The sequence below is a fragment of the Lissotriton helveticus genome, chromosome 1_1 (genome assembly GCF_964261635.1).
Source record: "Lissotriton helveticus chromosome 1_1, aLisHel1.1, whole genome shotgun sequence".
NCBI classification, from domain to species: domain Eukaryota; kingdom Metazoa; phylum Chordata; class Amphibia; order Caudata; family Salamandridae; genus Lissotriton; species Lissotriton helveticus.
In genome coordinates, this window is record NC_136057.1 from 1,790,515,382 (window position 1) to 1,790,529,071 (window position 13,690).

The 13,690-nt window shown below is 44.0% G+C and overlaps 1 protein-coding gene across 3 annotated transcripts in view; it reads right to left on the reverse strand.

Annotated features, from left to right (window-relative positions):
- Positions 1-13,690, reverse strand: part of SEPTIN3 (septin 3) — a 106,808-nt gene that overhangs the window by 14,030 nt on the left and 79,088 nt on the right. For 2 of the 3 annotated variants that reach the window (XM_078640543.1, XM_078640551.1), the window contains 5 exons: positions 9,589-9,726; positions 6,453-6,570; positions 2,199-2,294; positions 970-1,069; positions 544-595 (listed from right to left, as the gene is read on the reverse strand). In XM_078640543.1, the coding sequence (XP_078496669.1) occupies positions 544-595; positions 970-1,069; positions 2,199-2,294; positions 6,453-6,570; positions 9,589-9,726 (504 nt within the window). The remainder of the gene's footprint in view (positions 1-543; positions 596-969; positions 1,070-2,198; positions 2,295-6,452; positions 6,571-9,588; positions 9,727-13,690) is intronic. The other variant, XM_078640547.1, reaches the window with a different exon arrangement.

Genomic DNA, 13,690 nt, shown 5'->3' on the forward strand with positions numbered 1-13,690 from the left:
AGGAGCTGGAAATTTAAAATACAAAGGCATGATGCAAAAGAACTGCTGACTGCTCCCCCAATGCCAGTGGCCCTAATTCTCAAAGTGGAAGCTGTCCTTCACGGACAGCTACTACTGAGAATGGATGCCAGTCTTCACATTCAAAGTACCTTTACTACACTGCAACTACATTGCAACTGAGGAGTTTGCGCTATATTTGCAGATCTTGCAAGGTTATGCACTGCAGGCTTTGTGAGTGCATAAAAGCGTTGTACATGAGGCCCGGTGTACTGTAACTCGTGGTTCCTCCCGGACCTGAGTAGGTATGCGTCCTTATGCTTCCACCCTTCCACCCAAGAGCTATAGAAGTGTAGAGTGAGCACCCAGTTTATGGGCAAGGAAATTACCTCAATCAAATACATAGGCAATGCAATTGTTTAACATGCTGCTACCTATAGAGTAAATCAACTACGCAGAGAGGGCCAACCACTGGGATTGTATCAGCACCTGAGTGTTCAAATAAGCTGGACTGCTCGAAGACGCAGCACAAATTTTTGCACTTACCTGATGACAAAGTCCCGCAGCAGTGCAAACTCGCAGTGTGCCAAGTTTTCCACTGAAATTAGAAATGAGAGTACAAGTGAGATTGAACGATATTGGTACTTGTGACATCATAAACATGCAAGTGTTCGTAGGAGGACCGCAGGGTCAGTACGGAGGTGCACTGACAGAGCTGTGTGTGGGTCCCATTGGTGTAACAGCAGGGGTACTTCAGGTGAGGCTTGAGGCGCAGTAGCCGGAATGTGTGTGGGACCCAGCGGTGTAATAGCAGGTGTACTTCAGGTCAGCTTTGAGGTGCACTGACAGAGCTGTGTGTGGGACCCAATGGGGTAAAACCAGGGGTACTTCGGATGAGGCATGAGGCACACTGGCAGTGATGTGTGTGGAACCAAATTCTAGAATAGAAGTGGGGTGGTACTAGCCTCTTACCTTCTATAATTCCCCAGGGGGTCCTTCGACCTAAGACCCTCTTCCCATTCACTTGGAACTCCTTGTCACTCCCTACCACAGCGAAGGGCATGCTGTCCTGCTGGAGACAGAAGAAGGATCCACATCAGTAACAGGTGTGTGTCCCCGCAGCCCACCCTGAGATAGATCCAGCAGATAGAACAATTAATACCAACTACACACTGTAGTCACAATTCATACAATGCACACTTATCAATGCTAAAAAACTTTCCTTCATACATTCTTGGTGCTCTGTCATTGTGTTGACCCCAGTCTGAGCTCCATTTGTCTTTTTCTTTGAGGGCCAGTATCACCTTCATAAGGAAGCCGTCCCTCTGCCGTTGAGGCAACACTAGCTGGCCCTAGACTGGGGACGGGTTCCAGCCCTCCCTACAGTCGCTCTGCTTGAACTCTTGATTCCCAAGTAGATGGCCGTCTTGCATCTATGACATTAAGGAAGTTCTAGTGAGCACCCATGTGCAATAAAGTCTCACCTTCTCTGTGGACTAAAGGCGTCATTTAAGATTTGGCAGAGTGGAAGTCCAGCCTTAAATCAATGATAAGTTTATTGTTCAGCAGTCTATTCCATAACAATCAAAACATTTACATTTACAACACATAGTGTAAAAATGATCTCAGTTCATATCAACTTAAAACAACTTAGACACAGTTCATAAAATGCTACTGTCTGTGCATCAACCATTTGACTTAATTTAATCTAGTCTGGTTACTAAGAAAAAATAAAAGTGCAAATTCAAAACGAATGTCTTACAACACACTATTAAAACCAATTTCCATTGATTAGAGCAATCGTTGGATCTTACGAAACATACCGACTATAAAACACGTGCCTTGGTGCAGGTACCAAGGTGTGAATCTACTAGTTACCTTCTCAGGGCAAATATACCTTTTGGAAATTGTAGCAGTACAGTATGTCGGCCAAAAAAGTTGTCAGAAAAAATATGCGGCAACCTTAAATCTGCTTGGCTCCCACTCCACTGAGTGAGGCGACACGCCTCCTCCCAAATGGAGGAGCCGCCCCTGAGTCTGGCCCTGCCGCACCCTATCCTAATGTCTAAGGATTGTCCTCTAGTTCCCCTACCCACTACCCTTTTTCTTCCCCCTCAGCCCAGCCCACTCAGACCCTCTTCATTGCCAGATTTTGGGGCGGTTATTGTTTACAGTACTTTAACAATTGCTTCTGGACCCACTCTGATCTTGTCATTCTCCGACTTGTCCTCCTGGTCCTCATCAAACTCTTTTTGAGGGTAGAACTCGATTCCATTCACTTCCAGTTCCTTCCGCACCTGGGAGGTCAAAAAAGGACACAGGTGTAAGAATACAAGCGACAGGGGTGAGAGGATAAACTGCCAGAGTAAGAGGCCCAGCTAAAGAGTGATGGGGTGAGAGAGGGAGCCGCAAGGGTGCAAGGTGTTGCAGTAAAGGTTAGGGGCCAATTCGCAGACGTGAGTGAAAAAACAGAAGAATGCTGAGTCAACGTCGGAATTCTGAGAAGCTAAGCCACAAGGGTCACAGACCTACCTACAGGGGTGAGAGGCAAATCATATAATGCCAAAGTGGGAAATAAGCTAAAGAGGTGAGAGCCTGTCAGTAAAAACACTGGCGAGGGGTAAGAAGGAGAGTCCTGGGAACTAACCTCGTAGTGCTTAATGTGTGCTGCTGGTAGCAAGTGGTGGGTACTGGCACTTTTTTTGGGGACCAGGACTTACTATTCATCAACAGACTTTCACTCAGAGCAATTGAGAAAGGCAGAAAATGGAAAAGGAAAGAGACAATGAAACATTGGAAAATTGTGTCAGATGTACAAAACAGGGATGAAAATCACGCTGCGGGAGAAGGTAAAGAGATAAGAAGTGTAGGGTGGTGAAAAAAGAAGCATGATTTGGAATCAAAGCTAGTCAGCCATGTAATTCTGCAACCCTAACATTTTTGCAAATTGAGTACAGTGAAGCATCCAAAAGCATATACACTTCACTAGACAGTTGAAAACATGGCAATTTCCACGATAACTATATCATCCCACATCTCTGGGATAGAACCCGGAAAGACAATTGCCCCTTCAAGTTCAATCTTCAGCTTACAACCCAACCTGCAAACTACATTCTATATGCTGGTAAGCAAAAAAGAGCTGACCTACGGTTCACATAGTTATTATATAGGTATGTCAGTTCATATATAACATTTCTGACCCACATAAATAGTAATACCAACATTCTCAGCTGTTGGCAGTCAAATATAACTTACCTCTCTTACACTTACGTAAGACATATCTGCGGTGGGGCTTCTCCATTACCAGTACTGTACTAGTCAATAAACCATCCATCTCCAAGTGAACAGGCATGGAACAACTGAAGAGATCTGTCACATCCTGCTGGTCCTTTGGAGGACTTTAATCTAGTCCACCAATGCAAGGCCAAGTAACTATACTATGACTATGTCTTTACATCTAACAGTGACACTCAGATGACGGCTGATAGTAACCAAGCCCATCCCACCAGATCATTCCGCTCAGAATCAAAATCATAAACAAAACTTCAGGTTGGACAACCATATAAAATAACCAGCTAAGTCGTCTATGATCATATGAAATACCATAAAGGGACCTGCAGGGCTATTAATCGCTTCCACTATCCGGAAAACTACAACCTGTGCATCTGTCTCTCAGAGCTCATCACACACCACACTGCTAAGCACTGTAACCCAGAATATGATAACCAAACCTCAGTGGTCATCACGCATGACAAGGAAACACTTCCCATAAAGGATCACAAAACAAAGACAACAAACTTTTAGTTACACACCCTATATAGCACAGCTTGCTGTCCATGTAGGCAAGCGCTTAGAGTCCCATATAGGGGTAGTAAGCACTGTATAAATACAATATTCTTCTCTCTGAGGTGCCAATTCTTTGATATCTAGACACTACTGAGATCTCTCGATTGAGCTGTGCCTGTGACTACACTGAATTCATGGGCTCCTTCTTGGGCCGGTTCTAGATATACACACAATTTCGCTTGACCTCAGGTTATCCTTTGTAAGTCATCTCTAAGGAACAATCAAACCTCTCTTCAAACGTGTCTCAAGAATTAGTATTAGTTTAGATAAAGCAAGAGGAATGTATGACTAGGTATTCCTAGCAAGTTATAACAATTTTCAAGCAAAGAGAAAGGTACTGGAAAACATTTTAGAGAAGTTTTATAAACTCTGGAAATTGTAAAACTGTTTCTTCTGTCTTAATCTGTTCCAGGCAAAACCATCCTGTTCGTTCTCCACACAGCTGAGATATAATGCCTCTGTGTCCATTACTGAGGAATGTTTCAATAAATGTAGAAAAGGAATTTTGTAAAGTATTCCCCTCAATCTGTTCTGCATCAAGAACTACCATATCAACATATCTCAGCTGCTGAGATTATTCCAAGGCTATCTTTAGGACATTTGTCAGTAATACATTTAAAGGCTTCATAGCCCAAGCAAAAGGGAACATGATTACTTAATTCCAAACAGCCTTTTTCTACATCCCTTTAGCTTTAATGCCATTTTGGAATAATTGATATTTAGTTTTGCCAATCACGGACAAAGTATGTATATCGGGATGTTTTATAAGAGCACGTATTATCTATATAGGTCAGTGCCTAATATGTAAAACAATAAAGTGGCAGGGCACTTGTCAGGAGGCCACTTCACCCATTGCCCCTGCCAGCGCTACCAATGACAGAACCAATACAACTACTAAACATCGCACTCTACAAATGTAACAATTCAGACTATTTGAGGCCCCCAAGGCTATAAGAATGGCTTGGGAGCCAAGTATTAGTAAGTTTTATTGTATATTGGATGAAAAAACAACTGTTGTTGTGTTCATTTCTAATTTAGACAAACAGTTCCACCATGTGGCAGACTGTCATAAGTGCCAGTGTTGACAATTCAGTGCCGGTGTCGAGAGGCGTACGGAGAGACTGACTGCGGGTGGCTGCCTCACCTTGACAAATGTTTGACTACAGGGAGCCGCTACCGCTCCCACGCCCTTTCGAGCTTCAACAACTGTGAAACTCTGTACTACTGCAGTGTGATTACACAACTCTAGACTCTAGACCAAAGAGGGTCTTTTTGCAAACTACTGAAGTAAGGTAGGAAAGGAGGGTAACATAGAGGGGATCTTTTGGTCCTGACGAATGCCGTAAAGACACGTTAACCGGCAGAAACATGTTGACATACATGCAGATAAAAGGGATGAACCGTTACTAATCAGCCCTATCACCACCATGCTACTTTATTTCTTAATCCTTACGGAGAAATTCGGGAATAAAGTAGTGAAGTGGATATTTCTGAGCTAGTTATGAAAACTCTATAATCTGCACTTATAATTTTCTTTTTTGATCCCTCCTGTTATTCATGTTTGTATTGTCTTCCCCCTCCCTTTTGCTCCACCCCAGTCGTTGGTCTGCTCAGGGGTATTGTTTAGCAAGCATATGATGAAGCATGCCACAAATTTGTGGGTGAGGGCAGTTTTTCAAACAGACAATTCTTGCCACTAAACTTTATAGCGTAGTTCCCTTACTCCTACGTATTTTTTGTGTTGTTGGGCTCCAGAAGTTCAAATTAAGCACTGATATAGGTACATTAATGTATCAATAATTATTTTTATACCAATAAAGATACAACTGCAGCCACCTCAAGGATTTCTGTTACTATGAAAATATAATGTGATAGGAGTTTCAAGTACAGTAGGAAGCTTGTGTTTGAGAGCTAGATATCTTTGTTAATTTACTGTTATAATTTAGCACTGATGCTTTCCAGAGACATATTCGAAGTGCTTTCCCATGTGTGAAATCAGAGATTTGCTGTCGGTCTAGAGGTGGGCTCATTGCATATTCAGAGGCCGTTTTACTGATGTCCGAGAGCTGTTGGTACAAATCTGTTTTCAGACATTTTTTCAATCTCAGTTAGTCTGCTTCAAGGTGAATTGGTACAGGGTGCTCCAGAAGGAGGAACTTTGTAGGCTTAAAGTTAAAGCTCTAAGATGTTTGTATCTGTCTGAATAGATGGATCGCTGATTTTGGCAGGTGAATTTAGGTATCTAGTCTGGCAGTTTAGCTTCATATGAACGTAGAGATGGTATTGTGCTCAACTGTGGAGGGCCTTATATATGAAGCATTGTTTCCGGAAATAAGCTTGTTGTTTGTACAGAAGTCAGTGGAAGGACACCAGTGTGGGTGTCATATAACCGGTGTGCTTCAGACCAAGGCAGGGGCAACATGAGTGGATTTGCCTTCCTTAATTCAGTCAGTGTCACCTAAATAGAGAGAGTCCATGTTGAAAAGGCAGTGTGGTTAAGCATCCCTCTCAGTCAGAGGAGGCATCGCTACAGCCTACAGAGGCAATAACTTAATGCCGTGGGGCCATAACCACTTCTCATCCCATCCCAGCAGCTGCATATTCCTCACCCTCTGTTTGAATTCCATTTTCTCCTCCAGGGTCATTGTGTCGGCCTTGGCAATAACCGGGATGATGTTCACCACTTTGCTCAGGTGTTTCATGAACTCCAAGTCAAGGGGTCGCAGGCTGCACATGGAGAAAGGAGAAGATTAGAGTGGACCCTCCTCTTTTCCATCATCACATCCCCAGTATGGCAGCTCCTCATTTATTTATTCGTTCTTGTCTTACAGTCACCTCCCACTAACTTAGCATCCTCGAGTTGAATGGGCACAGCCAGTGTTTGAGCAACACCGGAGGCAGCGGTGTTACAGAAATATTGTGCCCAGGATCATATAACACTATATAGAAGTTGATGATATCACCCTAGATTAATATTACATCCACCAACTCACCTATCACTATATCGTAAATGCAAGTCTAATTATTATCCTTAACTCACAACTACTTGCCAAGACTTTCTTTGAGGTGTATTGATTAGGTCAATGTAGAAGATGCAATATTTTTGTTATACATATGAAATAGTGGGGTATGCAATGCCAAGCCTTATGCTTAAAGTGGTGGTTGGGGTACATAGACTAAAGATTCCTTTAATGTTTACATAGTAATGGCAGTGGTGGAGTGTATGTATGGTCAATCAATCAATCAATCAAGGCATTTATAGAGCGCACTACTCACCCGGAGGGTCTCAAGGTGCTTGGGGGGGGGGGGCGCTACTGCTCGAACAGCCAGGTCTTGAGCTTCTTCCTGAAGGAGAGGTGGTCTTGGGTCAGGCGAAGGTCGGTCGGGAGGGTGTTCCAGGTCTTGGCGGCCAGGTAGGAGAAGGACCTTCCTCCTGTTGTCGCTCTTCGGATGCGGGGGACGGCGGCGAGGGCGTGGTTGGTCGATCGGAGGTGGCGTTTGGGAGCGTAGAAGTTGAGGCGGTTGTTGAGGTAGCTCAGGCCTTGGTCGTGTAGGGCTTTGTGTGCGTGGGTGAGGAGACGGAAGGTGATTCTCTTGTTGACGGGGAGCCAGTGCAGGTCTCTCAGATGTCCGGAGATGTGGCTGCGTCGGGGGATGTCGAGGATGAGTCTGGCTGAGGCGTTCTGGATCCGCTGGAGTCTCTTCTGGAGCTTGGCGGTGGTTCCGGCGTAGAGGGCGTTGCCGTAGTCCAGTCGGCTGGTGACGAGGGCCTGGGTGACCGTCTTCCTGGTCTCGGTGGGGATCCACCGGAAGATCTTCCGTAGCATGCGCAGGATGTTGAAACAGGACGCGGAGACGGCGTTGACTTGTCTGGTCATGGAGAGGGAGGAGTCCAGGATGAAGCCCAGGTTGCGTGCGTGGTCTGTCGGTTTGGGTGCGGTGCCCAGGGCGGGGTGCCACCAGGAGTCGTCCCAGGCGGAGGGCGAGGAGCCTAGGATGAGGACTTCCGTCTTGTCTGAGTTCAGTTTCAGGCGGCTGGTCGTCATCCACTCGGCTACGTCTTTCATCCCTTCGTGGAGGTTGGATTTGGCGGCGGCGGGGTCGTTGGTCAGAGAGAGGATCAGCTGGGTGTCGTCGGCGTAGGAGATGATGTTGAGGTTGTGTTGGCGTGCGATGGCCGCAAGGGGGCTCATGTAGACGTTGAAGAGGGTGGGGCTGAGCGAGGAGCCCTGCGGAACGCCGCAGATGACTTCCGTGGCTGCAGATCTGAACGGTGGCAGGTGTACTCTCTGTGTCCTTCCAGCGAGGAAGGAGATGATCCACTCCAGAGCCTTTTCCTGGATTCCGATGTTGCTGAGGCGCTGCACTAGGGTGCGGTGGCAAACATGGTGTCCTGTAATAGAAGGACAGGGGTATCGGAAATAGGATATTTATTTGTTTGTGTTGTGGTCTGTAAGCGATACATAATGGTGACAACAATGGTAGGGATGCACAGAGTCCTGTAAATAAAATGCAATGGTATCAGCAGTGGAATGTGTAAGAATGACAACTTGGTAGAAAGCACAAATACACAATTTTGTCATGGCACTTTCTGTGTATAGTGTTGTGTAAATGATGTATGCTCGTGTCTGTGTGTATATAATTGCTTCAAAATGGTGTCAGATGGGGGATGCATTTAAATTGTGATGTGAGTGATATTCAATGATAGTATGAAGTTGTGTGTGTTTTTTGTAGGAGATATATAAAAAGTACAGCAGTGGAATGCATGGACAGTGTTCCGAATGATATATTTAGTGTTTGGAGAAGTGGGAGGAGTGTATAGGGCCCTATAATATTGACATATAACATATGCCATATAGCAGAGGCAGATAATGAGTATGTGTGCAGTGTCCTATAAAGGATATCTTAGAATTGCAGAAGTGTGATGTCCTTATATTGTCCTAAAAGTGATATATAATGATGGTAGGGTGAGTTGTGTGTGTGGGTACCTATATAGTGTGTTTTATATTAGTGATGATATGTAATATATCTGGTATATAAAGTATTCTTTGTAATGATGGTAGAAGTGGCATTTGTGTATACTTTCCTTCAAATGATATTTAGAGTCGTCGTGAAGTGGGCGGTGTCCCATATTGTCCTAAAAGTGATACACAGAGGCGGATAGTAGTCGAGAGTGCGTATGGTGCCCTGTACTTAATGTATAGTTGTGGCTACAATAGCATATGCCATACATCTATATGGTGTTTGTAAAAAATATCAAGGAAAACAATTTCTTGTGGACAAAATATTGTATAAGGAATATCGATGGCAAAAATATTCTAAAGGTAAGTTTCTATGGGAATGAAAAGTTTTACTATACTTAACTCCACATATATGTACCTTGACAATATATATATATATATATATATATATATATATATATATATATATATATATATATGTTCAAGGTACATAGATGTGGAGTTAAGAATAGTAGATCTATACTTACCTATTTGCACTTACCTTATTGATATTTTGGTCCTCAATATTTTCAACACAATATTCTGTCCACATGATATTTTTGCAATTGATATTCTATCAGACATCCATACGGTGCCTGATACAGAATGGTGATAGTGGTGTGATGCCCTTACATAGTCCTGCAATGGAGATGCTGTGTTTATAGTGGTGGGTTAGGGATTATTCAATAGGAGCAGGAGCTGCCGGGTAGGTTTATAGTGCTCCATTTGAGATTGAGATACTTACGAATGTCCAGTGGGCGATATGAAGTACAGACAGCAGTGTACTCGGGTGTCTGGAATTCGCTTTTTCCGCGCAATGTTCACCTCTTCTTTCAGAAATTTTTCATATTGCTCATTGATAAATTTTTCAATGGGTTCCCAGCTGAAAGTAGGGAAAAAGACTGTGTGATCAGTGAGTGAGCTAGAAGGCTTAATAGAAAGATGAATAAGAGGTCACATAACTACATAGTCAGGGCAAACATGTAAGAAATAAGAAAATGACTTATCTTTGATAACAATATTTCTCATGGATACATAGTCTTCCAGCAAATCCCTCACCTCATGAGTGCTGCTTCTAGGCTTCAGACTAGTCTGGAAAATGATTCCCCAGCAATGGCCCTCCAGCGATGCCAGGTGGCGCCACTTGGGTCCAGCCATGGCGCCATCTCTGGACATAATAGCACCAGAGTATATTAGGCACCAACCAACGTGCTGGTGTCAGTTCCTGATATTCATTCTACACCCCATTGAGGCATGCATAGAGGAACAGCGTGAGCCATGACAGTAACCAATCCACCATAGGTCTGCCTACCTTGCGATTGTATTAATCATGCCACAAACTCATTGACGAGGAGGAAGGGTAGTGAAGAATCTTCAGGGAGATTATGTATACATCAAAAATATTGGGACCTAAGATAGGTACATTTTTCTTCTGATGGATACATCTTCTTGCAGATTCCTAACCTTATGAATGAGTTAAAAATGTAGTACCTCTCTGGGAGGTGGGGTTGAGTAGTGCCTGTTAACCAAGGAAATCATGCAACACAGTTCAGGCAAATTACCTATAACTGCATGCCTAAGACATGAGGCAGTTGCCGGCAACTGGGCAGCTCTTGAGAGGACCATGGAAGCTGATATGGCCAGCATGAAATAAGCGCAAATGCCCTCCAGAGGATCTTTCTTGACCAGGGCGTAGTATACAAAGGATAACTCAAATTCAAAATAGTCCTATTAGTCACCAATTTTCCCTTTTTAGCTCCAGTGAAGCTCCCAGAAAGCTGGTCATCAACTCTGGCCTGTCATGTGCAGTTGATGAAATATAACACTGCATGTCTGGGATTCATCCTCTGCAAACGTTACCCCACTTTCGTTGGATTTGAAGGAAGAAGAAGAATCTGTGGCATATGCAACACAAAAACCAATTCAGGTATAAAATATTGGCAGGTACGAAGAACCAGCTTCTCTGGATTGAAAGCTATTAAGGATGGATGAACGTATCAGACCTGGAGTTTGCTGACCCCATATGCAGAAGTAATCACCACCAACAAAACTGTTTTCAGTGTAAGTAGTCAAGGCAGCTGTGCATAGGCTCGAACAGAGATGCCATCCAAAAAGTTAAGACAAGGATCAAATCCCACTGAGGAACAATAATGGGGTGGGAAGGATCAAATACAACAAGTCTTTCAAAAACTTGTAGCGACCATCTAAACTGAGCTGGTTGATTAGGCAGATACTTGAAAGCAGACAGAGTCACCAGATAGCCCTTAGTTGTCACTACTGTTATGCCCTACTGAATGAGGAACGCAAATCGTAAACATCAGAAAGTTGAGCTTAAAGGGGAGATTCCTTCCAACTCACACTATTAAACCAACACATACTAGCAGTCTCCATAGATAGATTTAGTAGTAGGCTTCCTGGCTGCTAAGATGACATCTGCTGCCTCATCGGAAAATCAAAAAGACTAATTGACACCTCTCAGTCTCCACATATGTACCTGCAGTGTCTGGGAGTTGGGGTGGAGAACCTGACCATCATGCTGCAAAAGCAGCTTGTGAGGATTTGGATGTATTATATGGTATAGTTGTGAAACTTTACAGTGTAATACGCTCGCAAAAACTGTCTTAGTTTCAGTCAGGCTCATTGGGAAACCCTTAGCTCAAACCTGGGTAGCTGTGGCTTGAAGCAACAAGGCTTAAACAAAGAAACGAATGTAAATCATTTAGAAAGCACTGAACAACAAAATAAGAAAGTCACAAAAGAAATTGTTAGAGTCCAAGATTAACAGAATCCACCAGAGGGTTCCAGTGATATAGATTTTTTAAGTAAATGTAAATCTCAATACTTTTAGTCACAACGGCAAACAGCAATTGGTAACCGTAAAGTTCGGAAACTCAAAAAGTTTGAAAGAGTTGTATTGGGCTACTCTGGCCTGACTAGGGCGACCAAATGCAGCAGAGAGAAGGTCAGGAGCACCACTAAGGAGTATTTTGACAGTTACCTGTCCATCAAGCCTTCTGCACCCTTCCTTGCCTGTTAGGAGCTTGGCAGCCCAACATACAGGTGTGGCTACCTATGGGCTACACACCTACAGGAAAACCGGTTTGGCCACTGGTCTCCCCTCTCTGTTCCCACTGCCAGCCTGTCTACCTTAACAAAGGGGCAAACCCTCAGTAGTGTGATCGCCGTTTGCCCACCTAAAGAGGCTTCACCTTTGAAGGTTGCCTTATTGGCCAACACCCTGAGTGGCATCCAGCAAGGGAGAGATAACACCTCCCTCTGTAGCAGGCTACCGTTGTTCCTACACTTTGGAGTCATTCAAAAGACTCCCCAGGAGTGCAGAAAACTGTTTGGTGGCCAGCAACTGTGTGAGGCCACTGGACAACTGGGCTACAGAGTGGCAACTTTCTAAAAGTTGCTTTTCTTTAGAAGTGACATTAAATTCGACTTGGGAATCAAGTCTGATTTAATGCCACAATTAATTGAATATCTTGAAGTACCCATTTAAGTAGTCCCATTCAGAAGTTAGCTGGACTGAAGGGTCAGCCGGTAACTCTGCGTTAGCCTATGGGGTTATTAACTCTTCCACAACAAAGCGACAATTTGGATGTGTTACTTTCAAGACAGTTTAAAAGCATATGTCCTACTTAATAATATATAGCTCGCTGCCTCAGGGCTCCATAGGTCTTCCTTAGGTAAGAGTTACATATATTATTAGGGAAAGCGGTAAGTACGTCAGCTGCTGCCAATTAGGGATAGCCAATTCAACATGCCCTATTAAGTGGTTAGAACACTGGCACTGATGTCTGGTTAGCAGGCCTCAGAGCACCCTCACAGTAAAAAAAATATATGTAACTTTGAGGGTGCTCATTCAAAACGATGCATTTTTTTATAAGGTTCCACTCTGCTTTGGAGACAAAGGGGCAGTTGAATGGTGAACACCAACAGATCTGCTCATCAGATCCTCTTCGCCCTGTCTTGGGCGATAAGAATCAGCTTTTCTCAATTCTCCAACACTTTCTGCAGGGCCTTTGACAGAATCGGATCCATTGAAACACATAATGCACATCCTGAGACCAGTCAAGCCCGAAGGTATCCCACGGGAAACCATTAGAGGTAAGTCAATTGGCCTGAACAAATGTGTATTTTCCTATCCTTGGCTGCTACAAAGAGATCCACGCATGGAACCCCAAGTCTGCAGAATATCATTCATCACTTCAGGGTGTATCTCCAACTCATGGGCCTCCAGTAAGGGGTGATTGAGAGCATCCATTCTCACATTGAGGAAGACTGCTAGGGGAGCTGCTTAAAAGAATTATTGTCACTGCGCCTATTTCCACAGGTGAAATTGCTTCCCAACCTAAGGTCTACAACTCCACACTGCTCTACCTGCAGGAATAAAGAAAGCTGGTGATGGTGTACAACAAAATGTGGTTGTTGCTCCCTGAAATGGAAGGAAGAAAAGTGTTCAGGGCAAGGTGGGACAGCCACTGCGCTCTAGGACATCTATATGCATTTGCTGCACCGACATGGACCAAAGGCCTGATGCCACCATGTTGCCTGGGTGAGCATCCTAGCCCAGCGAGGAGGCATCCATTACCACTGTAACCTGAGCCTGTTGCGGAGTAAATGGGCAACTCCTTACAAGGCTGGAGCATCCATCTACCAGTGCAGATCCAGATGCACTGAATGGAAAATCTACACTTGAGCCAAGAAACTTCTTTGGTATTTCAGCCACTGCTTACTCAGAAACCATTGGAAGGTATTTATCCACCATCTAGCATGAGTCAAACTCTTTGTAGAAATTAGGTGAGACTTCTGAATGTTGATGTTAAAAATCCAGCTCATGG